Genomic DNA, 16,782 nt, shown 5'->3' with positions numbered 1-16,782 from the left:
TGTTTTTTTAGATTTGACATAATTTGCATCACATTTTATACTGTACAATAATGTTGCAATACGTCTCATCAAAAGTAAAATGCTTTCTTTAAATCCATTGGTCAGAATGCTGTGTGGCCTCTCAATGTTCTGTGTAATTGTAGTCATCTGACAAGGGCTTGGTTTGTGTGTGTTATTCTGCAAAACAATTATTAAGTATTTTCGAACCTATGCAAGCAGGGGAAATATTTTTTTTTAAACTCTGTTTTAACTGAAACTCTTTCTTATAGATAAAACAATTGTTTATATAACACTTACTTATCATAAAAAAAAATAATAATTAGAAGAAGAAGAAAAACAGACCGCTGTTGCTAGCAAAAAGTTATAAAACTAGCATCTGGTTCAAACATGATTTAAGGAAAAGTAGTGAAACGAAATTCTAAAAGAGTAATCAGAAAGAGAATCGACCATTTCAAATATGTGAATATTTAATCACTAAAAAATCACTGATTATAACGATTTTGGAACATAATATAGTCCAATTACCCATAATTCATTTTTGCAGATTGCATATAATAAGTTAGTACCCAGCACAGTTAAATAATTTAGCTTCAGTGCAACTTATTAACATTTAAATATCAGGAAGACTTTTAAAATCTTTTTAAATATTTTAATTAACATATCTTTATATGTTATTGAATAACTGATAAATCTGTGGGAAAGTAGCTGCAAATATCTGAACGCTAAAAGCAAAGGCAGCATAAGCTTTAATGAAATGAGCTGTGAGCTTTAGATTTGATGTGATACCTTGATTGACTTTGGCCCTCTGGGGCCTCGGGGTCACTGAGGCGTGAGAGAGAAAAGCAGCAGGAGGAGTGCAATCAGGATGAAGAAGAGGGCGAGACGTGTGATTCCTGTGAAGAGCAGATCAAGCGAGCGTGAGGTTCAGCGGGGCAGAGTCCACTCGTCTCTAACAGGAGGGAGGAATGCTGATTCAGACACGGCTGTTCCTGAGCGCTCACCCTCATCCCCCTCTTCCCACTGGGGGTCCCAAGAGATGAGGGACAATCAGGACCTTTAAAACACCACATAATCTCTTAGGATTGGATAAGGCTCTCTAAAACAATAATGCATGTTTCTGATTAATAAAAGAAATAATTCAAATGCTCATCTTAAATATGCTACAATTTAAAAGCATAAGAAATACTACACTTTTACATCAAACTGCATTTATCTCTCTCTATATATATTTATATACATCTGTAGGAATAATAGATGTTAACGTGCTTGAGTTGGTTGAAAGATTTGCAGTGCATTAGTTAAGCAATACCTGATTAACCCGAGTAAGCGTTTAGCTAAATGACTGTGTGTACGGGATGGGTGGGTGATGTCTCTCCAAGAAGTGAAAGACAGAAAAAGCAGTACCATATTGTGTGATACACAAATCAAAAAAATCAGCTGAAATCAAAAAGAATTTACGTCAGATTTGCTGTAGTTTCAGATCTCGGACGTTTTACTGTGCCAGCGTCACATGCTCTACCAGCATTTAATCTCCTTCTTACATTTACGGTGCCCGTTTGACAGATTTTGACCCCTCTTGAGGAGCCATCAAAGTCTCCATAAAAAAACTCATGAATTCTTTACTGTGCTGTAAAACCACAGTCCAGAATCATAGCTGTTGGATGATACGTGCCATAATGCAATTCAGTGTTCTGCCTGTGCAGTTTACCAGTTTACATGAATTGTCAATTGATTTATAAGACTTTGAGTCTTGTAGACTGAAAAATTCGATTGAAAGAGACAGCCTTCGTTATAATGATGTAAATTCCCCCCAAAATGGCCAAATTGATGTTTACTGGAAAGTGAGCAAAATTAGTTTAAAAAATGAAGCTAAATTGTCTGCCTAGATAGATGGATGGATGGATAGATAGATAGATTCAGTCTAGATCACTACTGGGATTTGTTTATATAGATAGATAGATTTCAGTAAGTGTATATTGTCGGGCTTTAGAGCTGTAGTTGGTTCTGGGAGAGTAGCTCCACTCACACTCCTTATTTCCTTTGCGACTGATCTCATTTGCTCCTCTGCCTCCTTAAAGGAAATGAGGCTGATGTCTTTCAGTCGCTTTAATTTTGACAAATGCTCAGAGCTTTTGGTCAGTTGTAGTCTTGTGCCCTTGCACATTCATCAGACTCAATATATAATGTCCAGACTAAGAAACTGCATTTATTAAATCTTTTTGTGAAATAAAAAAAATTGGCTATTTAAATGTCCTAATCCTTGAATTTGTAATTCATCTTAAAATAGGAAATATGAATAGGAAAATGTGAGGCTGTTTTATAACAAAAACAATAATAATCATGCTCATCATCATGAAAAGGAAGCTCATGCAGGTTAGATTAGTGAGGTTAATGTCTAACAGAGGGATCAACAGAGTCTTTATATGCTGTAACACCTGTGGTCACAGATCTGTCACTGCAAACAGACAGAAAAATGCCTCGAGACCTAGTCTATCATTCAGAACACCAGCTCTCAATAAACCCGGTGTCATTTTTATACAGAAATTAACTTCTCTCCATCTCTCTCAGGCACACAGTGTGTGTGTGTGTATGTATACTTGTATACTTGTGTTTATGTGTCCTTTTGAGTCCAAGTCAAGGTCCAGCTTACTGACCGGAACTCATCTTTCTGGTCACTGATTCCCCAGATTACAAAAGTTTTACTAAATGCATTATTTTAGTATATTCCAGCCATTCTTACAACAAAAAAAATTACAAATGTAATATATCTGTAAATCCCTCAATCAAATATCTATGCCTATTGGCCAACTCTGATGGCTTGGTAACATTAATAATACTTTTGGGTTCAAACTGCAGGCAAATTAGTCATATTTACAAACATCAGCAGTGGGGGACAAGGAAGAGGCTATGTCAGGGAGACAGCAGAGCCTTTGATAGTGTCAAGGAACAAGATAAAAACCTCTTGGTCCGAAGAGAAAAAACGAACAAATTATTCATCCGATACAGTCACACTCCACTGCAGCTTTCACAACAGTAGTTTCACATCCTGGAAAAAAATATGTAATTTCTGTAAGTTTGGTATTAACTGCTGTTAATCATTGAGAACTGACCAGTGCCCAAAATCTGTGAGAAAGGTTGAAATGCAGCATGCATTAAAATTCTGTTCCAGCAGCAGATCTGGTCTTGTGAATTACTCACATTGTTATCAAATTCATAAAAGATGTCAAATTTCAGATGTTTTCATATAGCAATTATATTTAGTCTATTTATAAAAAATATTAGCACATGTGCTGCTGATATGCTGACATTCTTGCCCATAAAGGCGTGATTTATCTTTCCAGAATCAAATAAATAAATAAAACAAAATAATGAGAATGATGGAAATGCAGTGTGGATTTACAATAAGTGATTTTCCCTCAAAAAAATTGAAACATGATGAAACATGAAACACTATAGGAACACAATAAAACGAATAAATATATATACCAATTAATCCATTATCTTTTATTTCAGTTTTGGGTCTACTGATAAGCGCTGCTTTGATTCTCAAGTGAAAAACAGCTAGAAATGTAAGCTTAATTTTAGACTTAGCTACAAAGTAAATAAATGAAAGGAAGCTATTAAAAAGTATTTATTTAAATTACAAAACATAAAAACATTTTTTTTTGTTATTAATAATATAAACAATAATAATAATAAAATGTTTATAAGGCCGTATTTATTTATTGAGTTATTTTCTTAATTTCCAGCATTTGTTTCACCATTTTAAGAGTAGCTGAATATAGAAAGTTACTCCAAAGGGATCAAAACACATCAAGTCTAAACATTTCAAACACATATACCTGAATAAGCCTTAGCTACGAATTAGCATATTCATAAATGAGTAAACATCATTTGCATAAGGTGTAACAGCCAATGAGCATGAAGTCAGCTCCGCCCATCAGACGCGGACAACTACTTCCTTCAGCAGGTGCGCTCGTGCTCAGGACAACCTCAAAACTTTGCGTAAAGACGCGTTACTCTCATGTTTTCTAGACCTTAAAAAAAAAACTTTATTTCAGTTAATTTCACACGACTGTTTACCGAAGTCGCGAGGACTTTCAACAAGACCGGATTGATGTTTACTGACATGGTGTCCAAGTTGACATCGCTTCAGCAGGAGCTCCTGAGCGCGCTGTTGGACTCAGGGGTCACTAAGGATGTGCTGGTCCAGGCGCTGGAGGATTTATGCCCGTGTCCTGCTGAATTCGGAATAAAAATGGAAAAGCCCTTGTCCCCGGCGAGTGTCAACGGCGGCAGCGACAATGACTCGAAGCCGGTGTTCCTGACTCTGACCAGCGCGCAGGGGAAAGCAGGGAAAGTGTCCGGTGATGAAGGCTCGGATGACGGGGATGACTTCGACACGCCGCCGATCCTGCGCGAGCTGCAGTCTCTCAACACCGAGGAGGCGGCGGAGCAGCGCGCGGAGGTCGACCGCATGCTGTCGTGAGTTATTCAGATAGAGATAGGCTACTTTACTTTTCAGTTCAGTGACTAATTGGCGTTTTATTAAAATTTTACATGTAGATAATTCAAGACAGCATGGTACACAGTAGGCCTGCATGTTATTTATTTATTTTTTAATTTCAGTAGCAGTAAAAAGAACAGTGCGCAACAATGAGCAGATAGTAATAAAATAGTGTGCCTAGTCCTTAATTCTAAGTAGAAACTTAGTTAATTACACTGTAACAAACCCTTGCGTAAACTTTGATCTAATGCACTGAAACTATTCAGTTTTATCCTATTATTTATTTGTTTGAACTGTAAACTTTTTTACTTTTTGCATGTCAAAACATTCGATTTATATGATTTTGCAGAACCATTATGATTTGGCCTAGTATATTATTTGATTATTATTTATTTTTTATCCTTACTTCGGTAGCTATTATTTTAATAGGCCTACTGTTTGAATTAGCCTAGCAGCTAAATTAGGCTATTTAACGTTTTGTAAATATGTGCAAAAATCGAAATGTTCCCGTTTATAAGTATAAGAAGATTTACGTAGTCAAAACGAAACCACGTGTAGTTGTTATTAATTTATTTCTATAAATCATCAACAGAAAGATACACAATGCCGTATGAATAGAGGAGAAAGATATCTAGTTATTCATTGTCCAAAGTTATAGTCTTAAATCAACATCCTCGAGCACTCTCTAATGTGAGGGGTTATTTCCCCAAACAAACATTTGCAGACATTTTCCTTTTTGGTTTAAGCGTATTTAAACGAGCACGAGCGCTTTACGTGTCGTAGGATAATGTGTGGAGTGCTGGTCTAAATTGATTTCACAAATATAGCTCAATTAAGAGTTTTATTTAGGCCATTTGTCGTCGTGTTGATGTAGGCTTATATTTTTAAATTATATAGCTTACAAATATAGAGCATAATATTATAACATGTCTATTCTAATTGTTATATTGTACATTGTCCCAAATGACTGTCGAGGGTAATTTTTTTTTTACCTTAAATAGGCTACTATTACTAATTGGACAGCGTTAATTGTTAAATACTTTTGAAATATTTCGTAATATATTGGATGGATTTTTATTTTTTATTTTTGAATTAGCTATGTCATTGCATGTCAGTTATTAATTGTAGCCTATTTTATACGTTTGTACATTTTTTTTACGTTTCGATATTTCAAAACATACAGGCAGCATTTTACATGAACAAATTACATAAACATATAAAAATAATGCATAGTTCTTTGTGAATGCTCGTGATAGCATTGTGCGCTGTGTTTGGCAGTGAGGACCCGTGGCGCGTCGCGCGCACTGTCAAAGGCTACATGCAGCAGCACAATATTCCTCAGCGCGAGGTGGTGGACGTGACGGGGCTCAATCAGTCTCACCTGTCGCAACACCTGAATAAAGGCACGCCGATGAAGACGACCAAACGAGCCGCGCTTTACACCTGGTATGTCCAGAAACAGCGCGAAATCGAAAGACGTAAGTCAGCCTCTTAACACAATGTTCAACATCTGTTAGAAAATAACGTATGTAGAAGGGTTTTTGGAACGCTTTACTGAACGGTTCCATTTGTTACCATTAGTTAACTACATTAGTTAAACACGAAAGAACAATGAAAAATGAAAATGAAAAATTACATTCTAATAGTTTATTTGTTTTATTCTTAGTTACAGCATTTAACAATACATAATAAAAATTAAACAAAAATTGTATATGTTAATATTATTTAATTTACCTAAGAATTCACAAAACAGATGTAATTGTAGTAACTATTTTATTAAGTGTAAACAAAATGTATACTGAAACAAATGTATTGCTCATTGTTAGTTAATGTTAGTCAATGCATTAACTCATGGGACCTTATTATAAAGTGTTTAGTCATGTTTAGCCATGGTTAACATTAATGAATCTCTTTGCATTATATACACTAACAAAATATAATACCAAGTGACATTTATTTATTTTAAAGCTCTGTTTATTTTTTAATTATTTGTTTGCATTTGGTTTTAATATTTTGTTGTATATTATATGTATGTGCGTGTGTATTTGCAAAACAAGTTTCATGTTTTATTACATTTAAGGTACACTATTATAAATTATTTGATAAATTATCCACCACATTTATTTTATGTTTCATATTTTATTATATTACATTTAAAGCACACTATTATAAATTATTTTATTAATTATCATCCACCACATTTATTTAAATCTACAAACAATCAGTATTACAACTCTCTTTTGTGAATGTTTTTATTTTATCCATTATTATATCTCGTTGGTTCTCAGAATTTGGTTGTATAGAACAGACAGCACTCAGAAAAGTAAGACGTACTTATTCATAAATGTGTAGACTGTTATTAGGAAGATGTGTTAAATACTTACTCGGAATAGCCTAGATTAATGAAGGACACTTTCATTTTTGCCCAGGTCAGTATGTATCATGTGAGCCCCAATAATGCATCCATTTTTATCCTTCTCAAAATTGCGCCTCCATTATGACCTTCCCCATCCAAACACTATCTATCATGATTCTGCTTTACTCTGCCCCAATCGTGTCCCCCTCTTATTTCCGCAGAGTTCGACCGTGTTCAGGGCTCTGACCCCAGTGACTCAGGCAGTCAGGATCAGGTCCTGTTTTTTTTCCCAGAATTCAATAATACCGGACACAGTTCGGGGGCAGCGGGAGGTTCTGGAGGACCGATCGGAGATGAGGGGGAGCCAGGCTCTAAGAGGGTGAGACGAAACCGCTTCAAATGGGGTCCAGCATCGCAGGAGATACTCTACCAGGCTTATGAACGACAGAAGAACCCCAGCAAAGAAGAAAGGGAAGCGCTGGTAGAGGAATGCAACAGGTAATGTTCTGCCTCTTGCCTTTAGAGGGATGTTTATAATTTTATTGTATAATATTATATTTGTATTGTCAAGTTACTGTATACCCTCTTGCACTTTGATTTTTTATTATTTATTTAGTTTTTTTTTATACTATATATATATAATTTTGATATCTTAAATGCATTCAAATAAAAATGGACAGTGCAAAGACCTTATTTTTGGGTTGCTTACAGGGCAGAGTGTGTTCAGAGGGGCGTGTCACCCTCTAAAGCTCATGGACTTGGATCTAACCTGGTCACGGAGGTTCGTGTGTACAACTGGTTTGCTAATCGGCGTAAGGAGGAAGCTTTCAGACAGAAGTTGGCTATGGATACGTATCCAACCCACAGCATGAACCCCCTGTTGTCCCACCCATCATCACATACCCAGCACCATCACAGCAGCTCAGATTCAAGTAAGATTCACCGCTGTGCAAATCCTCACAGGCTCTGTTTACACTTGATATTAATATCTCGGATGATCTGATGCCTACCAAGTATTATTTAAACACTGTCATATAGCTTTTATTTTTGTATATAATTTTAATTTCATTTTTAATCATTTTTATATGTATTTTTGTCAATTTTATATATTTTTTTTCCATATAGGTTTAATTTATTTTTATTTCAGTTTTAGTTTTATTTCCACCTATTAATTTTAGTGCTTTAACTTTAACTGTTCTGTTAACTGACAAGACAATATTTATAATTTTTTTGTTTGTTTAAATACGTCATCTAAGATTTACAGTTTATTATATTTTACTGCAGCTTTATTTCAACTAACAAAAATGTTTTTAATAGTTTTTTTTAGTTACTGGTAATTCCAGCCGTATTTAACCACTATGAGTGCTAATATCAGGTGTAAAAAGGGTCGCAGATGCGGTAAGAGTGTGTGTTTTATTGGAATTCCTCCGTCCCATTAGTGTGTGAACAAAACACACAGCCGCACCTGCAGACACATGTGATACAGAAAGACATAAAATCTTTAGGGTCAAACCAGGGTCATGTCAAGGTTCGAGCTTTGTGTCTGGGAGGGTGTGCAGCACACATTCTCTCCCTCGGAAGATCGATAGCTAGTTGGAAAAAAATATTTGAAACCCATAAGGATCGTGCAGTAACTGAAAATTATCATATAATAAAACCAAAATGCTTTAGCTCAACGTTTGACAACTACAAAAGGACACTGTTCTGTTGAAAAGCTGTAAACTGTCAGACTGTGAAATGGACCAAATTCCGGAGAATGTTTGCGATTGGATTAATATTACGTCAAGAGAGTGAGTCAGAGAACAGCGTGTTTGCTCAACCTGTGTGTTCTGCTGCAGTCACTGACCTCCAACTGTTCAAAAGCTCTTTGATTGTATTTGTTTGCCCAGAGCAAGAAAAGGCACAACATTTAGCATAATCCGTTCTGAGATATGTTTATGAGAATGCATTTAAGGAATAGACGGTCTGATAAAGGCTTTTTCCGTGTTTGGACTGCAGACTCTTATCATTTTAGCTGCATTTACAGCTACACAACTAGGTCAAATAAAGATAGAAAGAATCAGGTCAGTATGTGCGACTAGCAGTTTTATTTTCTTGCCGTTTTCAGCGTGACAGAACAACAGAATTAGCGTTTTTTGTTTTGAAAGCATTTAATGTGCAAAGCAATACAGTTAAAAAATATACCTTTCTTATGTTTTTCAATGCAGAACTCAGGTATAGTCAACAAGGAACTAGTGAAGTCACTTCCTCTACGACCATCAATCACCATGGCAACAGCCAATCAGTATTGCAACAAGTGTCTCCGGGTAGTCTGGACCCCTGCCATGGCTTGCTATCTACAGATGCCAAAATGGTAAAGCAAAATCAGTTTTTATTGTCCATATTATTGTATAGTCACAATGTGCACGCTTTGACAAGTACGGGTCTACCAACCTTTTATCAACCCGAAATAGCATGTAGTCGCAGAGATCAATGTACATTTTACAGACATGATTTATAAAGTCGCCTTTATTTGAAATCTGACTCAACTAGGTCAAAGAGAGCATTGATCTTGCATGTGCAGGCAGTGCGTTTATTCACTTTTATGGCTGGTGGAAATTGCCCCCCCTCCAATAAACATTTGTTATGTTATGTGAGTGCGCACTCATGGTCTAAAACAACGTTTTGCACCAGAGTAGAAAATCATAATCTAACTTGCAGTGTGTTTGTGTATCTTATATGTATTTACATTGTGTGTATGCATGCATGTGTGTGTGTGTCCAGATCTCAGTCTCTGGTGGAGTTTTGCCCCCTGTAAGCACTTTGACCAACATTCATAGTCTGTCTCATTCATCTCATCATCATCATCATCATCAGCAAGCACAGAGCCTCATTATGAGCCTGGCAGCTCAAAGTGAGTGTATCACCATTTTATTTCCTCCTTCATATCTTACAACATTATTTTGGTTCTGTGGTATGTAAACTGTAAAAAAAACATGTTACATTTTACAGTAAAGAAAAGGCAGCTGTAAAAAATATGTTGACAATGTTTCAGGTATTAAAACATTGGTGCCAACTTACAACAAAATTTAGTGATGTAATGTTAATATACCAAGCTTCTTGAACTACCAAAATCTTTTTTTTTTTATCTGTGTACTGTTAAATGCACTGATAACACTATAGTAATAACAGTGGCAACACAGAAAGCCATATGATAAGTCATCATGTGTTCATCATAACCATAAAACATAAATACATATATACTCACATATATATGATGCACAGGATCATAAAAAAAAAAACATCATCAGAGTAACATACATGACACCAAATTGATGTAATATACGTTAAGTAAATCACAGGAAATGTAACAAAAATGAGAAGTAACATTATTTATATAAAATATAATCATATGTGATCTGTCATGCTGGGACTTCTGGGAATGTTGGTTTTTTTTTCTTTTTTTTTCTTTTACTGTAAATACAATCATTCATAGTTTTTACTTGCAAATGTACCATGCATCCAAAATTCACAAAATACATAGTAATATGGTAAGCTTTTTTTTTTTCTTTTTTTTTTTAACAGTTGATTACTATATTAATTTATCCTTATCCTACAATGTCAAATTTCCTCATTCATTGTTTTTAAATAGTTATCAAATAGTGTTTCAAAAAACAATACAAACAATTTCCCCAAACACTCCTCCTCCCATTAGTCAATCAAACAGATGGCCCCGCCCCCAAGCTGTGTTTGGTTGAGCCACTATTGCTGTGCTAGTTAGGATTCTCAAACAAACAAGGTTTTGATAGAAGAAGTTATAGTTTTGTGAGCATCTTGGTGATCTAGTTAGATCTAATAAACATGATTAGAGCCACACTTCTGGTTTTATGACACAGATGTTTAAAGGTCACTCTATTGCCCCCTTGAGTTCTGAGGTGTGTGACCACCACAGTAACGCAAGAACACGTTTTCATGCATTGGTCACGCATCTGAGTTCATGTTTGTACACTTGCATAATCCAGTAAACAGACATCAGGCACATAAGTCTTAAATGTACAATATCAAAATCATCCTGTGTTTAAGGATTCAAATTATAATGGAAAACTATAATGTGACTGTTTTGGCGCAAAAAGAACATTTATAATGCACTTAAAATGCTGTATAGTTTGTGGCCCCTTTTTATTGGTTTATTTTTATTGCAACATATAAATAGTTACAGAATCCCTCCCGAATACACACACACACACACACACACATGACCATGGACCACAAAACTTAAGTCGCTGGGGTATATTTTTAGCAATAGCCAAAAAAACATTGTATGTCAAAATTATCGATTAGGATATTAAGCAAAGATCATGTTCCACGAAGATGTAAATATATCAAAACTTACATTTTGAAAAATTTCAACTAAAAATTTTGGAGGGTTACAGCTGTCAGAAATTAGTAGGAAGTGTAGAGGCTTTGAATGACTTCAGCGTATCTGTGGCTGCATGATATCACAAGTTTCTCACACTGCTCTTGTGTGGTTGTGTCCACTCTTCTTCCAGTCTCTTCCACAGTTCAGTGACTGTAGTGGATTTCTTAGCCATAGATTTGTCTCCAAGGTTGTTCCAGAGATTTTCAGTCAGTTTTAGATCAGGACTCGGGGATGGCATTTTCATTATTTCAGTGTTCTTGGCTTCAAGGAAGTGCTTTACCCATTTTGCAGTGTGACGAGGGCATTGTCTTGCATGATAATTGCAGACTGATTGGGAGATGCTTGCAGCGAAGTAACCACATGTTGCTGAAGGAGGTTCTGATAAATATTTGCATTCAGCCTGCCATGTAGCTGTAGAAGAAGCCCAACTCCTGCAGCACAAAACATTCAACTAATCATGACACATCTTCCTCCAGCTTTCACTGACATCTTTACGCACTTTGGCTTCAGTCTTTCCCAAGTTTGACACCAAACAGAATGTTTCCCATTAGACCCAAATAAATGAAACGTGCTCTCATTACTAAAGTGAACATTGGACCAGTTCTTCTCTCTTCACAAAGGGGAGTCTAGTCTTTTGATTCCTTCTGCTGATGAGAGGATTGGTCACTGCAGAGTGCACTTTCAGTCCGACTTCTCCTTAACATGCCGAGACAGCTCCTTACCCTGATCAGCGCTGAACTAACAAGCAATTCCAGCTGCAGTGTTGAACCGATTCAGCTGGAAAAATGAAGAATCTGCAGGACCTGAAGGATTTTTCTGAAGAACAGTTCTCAGTTTAACTGTTCAGAACAAACAAGGGACTCATGCACAACCATCACAAAACAGAAAGACAGTCATGGATCATCCAGGTAACCACACACAGTATTAAGAATTAAGGGTTCCCAAACTTTGAATGGGGTTATTTTAATAATTTCAGCAATTTTTTTGTCTTGTGGACTAAATATAAACATATTTTATGTACAATATCTTACTCCTTTATAGTACTAAATAAAAAATAACATCCATTTAGTATGATCTCTCTTATTTTTTTGAAAATTATTCACATTTTCACGGATTCTGCACGGGGTGCCCAAACTTTGAGCCCCACTGTACAGATACCTCCAAGTTATTGGTATTAAATTGGCACCTGATGCTAATTTTCTTAATTATATGACAAACCCTATTTAACTGGTAGCATTCCACCAATTTTCACTGAGATTGCAAAGATGGTTGGCCACTATGGTGACTGAAAGCCTGGGACAGGAGGCAGTCCACATGAAGGCCAAAAAGATGACCGTTTGTCATTGCAAATCTGTGATTTCTAGAACATTTCAGCTTTACAGTGACAATAATTCATTCAAGTCCCCCAAAAAGGCTGGTTGTCCACATAAGACAAATGCACGAGAGGACATGATAATGTGGAGACTCTCAATGGGGAATCGGTTCAACACTGCAGCTGGAACTGCTTGTCAGTTCAATGAATGTGTACGACTTTAGATTCATTAGCTGCTGTAGTTAAAAACTAGAAAAACAACAGTGCAGTAAACGGTAAAACTATTTGTGCGAAACACAGTGTTTATGATTACGCTTTATGATTACAGGTCCTTCACAATCCTTCAGGTCCTGCAGATTCTTCAGTTTTCCAGCTTCTTTGCATAACTGAACCCTTTCCAGCAGTGACTTTATGATTTTGAGATACAGCTTTTCACACTGAGGACAATTGAGGCACTCAAACACAACTATTAAAAAAGGTTCAAACATTCACTGATGCTCCAGAAGGAAACAAGATGCATTAAGAGTTGGGGGTGAAAACTTTTGAACATGATGAAGATGTCCAAATTTTTCTTATTTTGTTGAAATATATTTTTTATTTCCATTTATTTTCGCCCTTCGTAAGCAACAGAAGATACTTGTATGTTTCCCGGAACACAAATTAAGTACAATTTACCAATTTACCAATTCCAAAAGTTTTCACCCCCCCAGATCTTAATACATCTTGTTTCCTTCTGGAGCCTTTTGAATGGGGTTATTTTAATAATTTGAGCAATTTCTTTGTCTTGTGGACTAAATGTAAACAACTTTTATATACAATATCTTACTCAGGAGAGTACTAAATAAAAAAATAGCATGCATTTAGTATGATCTCTCTTATTTTTTGAAAATTATTCACATTTTCAGATATTCTGCAAGGGGTGGCCAAACTTTCAAGCCCCACTGTAAGTGTTCACTTATTTTGAGTTCTTTTTCAAACATGTCATTAAAGTCTTTTTTCTTAAGTTTCCTTAAATAAGAGGGATCATACAAAATGCATGTTGTTGTTTTTTTACTTCGTACTGAACTGAATAAAATATTTTACATAAAAAATGTTTAAATATAGTTTAATAAAAAAAAAAAAGATAGTTAAATGTATAAAACCGACCTCACTCAAAAGTTAACATATTATTGATTCTTAATATGGTTTTTTGTTACCTGGATTGTCCACAACTTTTTTTTTCTGCAATTGTTCATGAGTCCCTTGTTTGCCCTGAACAGTTAAACTGCCGCTGCTCTTCAGAAAAACCCTTCAGTTCCCACAAAACCCACAAATTCTATGATTTTCCAGCTTTTCTTGTGTATTTTAGCCTTTCCCAGTAACTCTATAATTTTGAGATCCACATCACACTGAGGACAACTGAGGGACATGCAACTAATAAAAAAGGTTTAAATGATCATTGATGCTCCAGGAGGAAACAAGAAATGGGAAAATGGGAAAAATTAGCAAACATTCAGTCTAGTTTTAGGTAACTATAAGAATCCTGATATATGTCTCATTTACATAATATATTAAGTAAAGTGTCTATGAAGGATTATTATTATTTTAATTCTTGTAGAACACTTTGACTTGACAAGTTGTGACTTTAACAGTGTTAATATCTTTTTAGGTCTGACGTCTCCTCAGTCTCAGAGTGTGCCCGTCATCAACAGCGTGTCTGGACTCACAACCCTGCAGCCCATGCAGTTCCCTCAGAGCAGCAGCCTGACACAGCTGACCACAGCTCACATCTCCCAGCAGCCCTTCACACAGTCACACAGTAAATACAATTACTTCTTTGCTAACGACAGCAGAAAATATTGTGATTCTGAATAACGATGTGCAAAACTCTCATTTTGCATGTCTTTTTCAGTGTACTCTCCCAAACAAGAAGTTGGCCAGTTTTCCCATCCACCTCGATACACGACCATGGACACCAGCACCATCACACACCTGGGCTCCAGCAAGCAGGTCAAACTTCAGTTTCCTACATGTCCAGCTCATGTTTGGCCTTGAATGCGCGAGGCTTCCGGTGTCATTCGCTTCCAGTTATTTTAGCAGTGCAGAAACTATTGTCATGCTGCTTGATATTGCAAACTGGTATTTGTAATCATAAAGCGTAATCATAAACACTTGTGTTTCGTACATATAGTTTTACCATTTACTGCACTGTTTTTCTACTAGTTTTTAACTAAAGTCGTGCACATTCACAGAAAATGAAAAAAAAAATTAGGTTGACAGATTTTTATACAGATATTTCTCTCTATAACATAAACTGTGCATATCCATATTGGTCATTATGATGTGTAATTGTTACTCTCTGTTGTCGCTGCAGTGTCCTTTGCAGGCCTGGTGAACACATGCACCGGAGCGAGAACATCCTCGGCAGCTTAGCAACAGCAGTGCATTATATCTGCATTCCTCGGTTACTTTGGAGAACCCACCGGAGCAGCACTGCCTCTGGATTCTGCATCAAATGAAGACTAGTGATTGGTATATTATGCGTTTGAGCCATAATGGATGACAGAACAAAATGGCAGAACTTGCTGAGATGATTAAATACTGAGCCGAAGCTTTCACACCCATTGGTTTTAAGTGATGAAATCTTCAGTGATACTGTACATACAATTTAATAAGAAAATATGGATTGCTGTAAAATAAGGTCAACTTTTTAGGCAAAACAACAATAACAACAACAAAATAAGTCATTCACAGATACTTTTTTATACACATATTTGAGATTTGAAGTGAATCCCATATTCTAATTGTAATTTTTTTTTAAATCACAACATCAAAAGGGTCTTTCCAATTCAATGCATGGACTTGCACATAAAAGTGATCCCAAAAGATGCTATAAATGTAATTGCTTCTCAGGGATTGATTTCACACTACTCCAACGTACTCCACTGTAGAATATATATATATAGAAAGGCTTTGGTGTTTTTTTTATATATGTTTTGGAATCACCTCGATCATATTTATATTTGTGTAAATTGATAAATAATACATTTTTGAAGAATATATGTGGTCTCTGGTGCTTGTTTTTATTAATTTTATTAATTGTTAATTATTTATTGGAGTCTGGTAATGTGCTATAGCAGAAAGTAGGAGCACACTTTGCAATGCAAATGTTTTCACACACACTAATGGAAACTCAGAGGTGTGAAGGAGAGGTGGAGACTGAGATGGGTAATAAAAGGGTGTGTTTATGTTTCCCATGCCCCATTAGGTCTATTTCCCTTGTTGTCTCACTGTTCAAAGGGCATGCATGTAGCATCTGAGTTCACCTTTAGGAAGTGAAGTCATTTCCTTTGCTCTTCTCACATGACTTCTCTAGCATGAAATATACATTTTTTTCCATGGAAACTAAATTACCTAGACCAAGACCCTGGGGATTAATTAGACTGATTTTTGACACTGAAGAAAACCAATACTGATTAATTTTTATAACTGAAATGGCAGTGGTTCTAAATTTTGACAAAGTCTATAGTTGAGAAAATAATAGGAAAATATGCAATATTTAGCACATGCAGTACTGGGTGGCTCCGTGTGCAAATTAAAGATAAAGAATTGTTTGTTGCCCAAAACAAAAATGTATTACATTTGAGATAATTTGCTTTATGTAGGTAATTCAGTTTATTGTTATTTATACAGAAGAAGATGACCATTGCAAATACTGTGTTTTTTTTTTTTTTTTTAAGAAATTAACACTTTCCTTCAGCAGGGATACATTAAATTGATAAAAAAAAGTTACAGTACAAAATTTTAAACGCTGTTCTTTTGAAATATATTTATTAAAGAATCCTCAAACATACTAAGCTGCACAACTGTTTTTAACACTGAAAATACTGAATGTAAATGTATCGTTTTTATACAAAAAATTATTTTATTTTGCAAATCAAAGAATAATTGTGAAATATTATAAATTAAAAGTACTGAAATATTTTAGATTCTGCAATATTACTCTTCTAATATAATATATGCAATATAATATGTAATTCAAATGATTTAAAAAGTGTATGCATTTGAAGGACAATGAAGCAACAATAAGCATCAATTCAAGTTATGGACTGATCAGCAAGATACTGTACATTCCCTCGCACTAGCTGTTAAATTCTAAAACACACAAAATACACAAATAAAGCTTACAGTTATATGACTATCCTTAAATGTTCAGAAAAAGGCTGAGA

The 16,782-nt window shown here is 35.5% G+C and overlaps 1 protein-coding gene across 2 annotated transcripts; it reads left to right on the top strand.

Annotated features, from left to right (window-relative positions):
• The first annotated feature begins 3,958 nt into the window (after window positions 1-3,958).
• On the top strand, window positions 3,959-15,613 carry LOC127941996 (hepatocyte nuclear factor 1-beta-B). Of its 2 annotated transcripts, none has more exons than XM_052537507.1 (9): window positions 3,959-4,485; window positions 5,786-5,985; window positions 7,157-7,361; window positions 7,575-7,795; window positions 9,071-9,216; window positions 9,627-9,756; window positions 14,223-14,372; window positions 14,466-14,563; window positions 14,928-15,613. In XM_052537507.1, the coding sequence occupies exons 1-9, from the start codon at window positions 4,118-4,120 to the stop codon at window positions 14,946-14,948; spliced, it is 1,539 nt and encodes a 512-aa protein (XP_052393467.1). In that variant the 5' UTR covers window positions 3,959-4,117; the 3' UTR covers window positions 14,949-15,613. The 2 variants fall into 2 exon arrangements, with proteins under 2 accessions (XP_052393467.1, XP_052393466.1); XM_052537506.1 differs by having other exon boundaries at window positions 3,960-4,485; window positions 7,085-7,361.
• Window positions 15,614-16,782: the final 1,169 nt, after the last annotated feature.

Source organism: Carassius gibelio, chromosome A21 (genome assembly GCF_023724105.1).
Source record: "Carassius gibelio isolate Cgi1373 ecotype wild population from Czech Republic chromosome A21, carGib1.2-hapl.c, whole genome shotgun sequence".
NCBI lineage: Eukaryota > Metazoa > Chordata > Actinopteri > Cypriniformes > Cyprinidae > Carassius > Carassius gibelio.
This window is presented reverse-complemented; position numbering and strand designations above follow the sequence as displayed.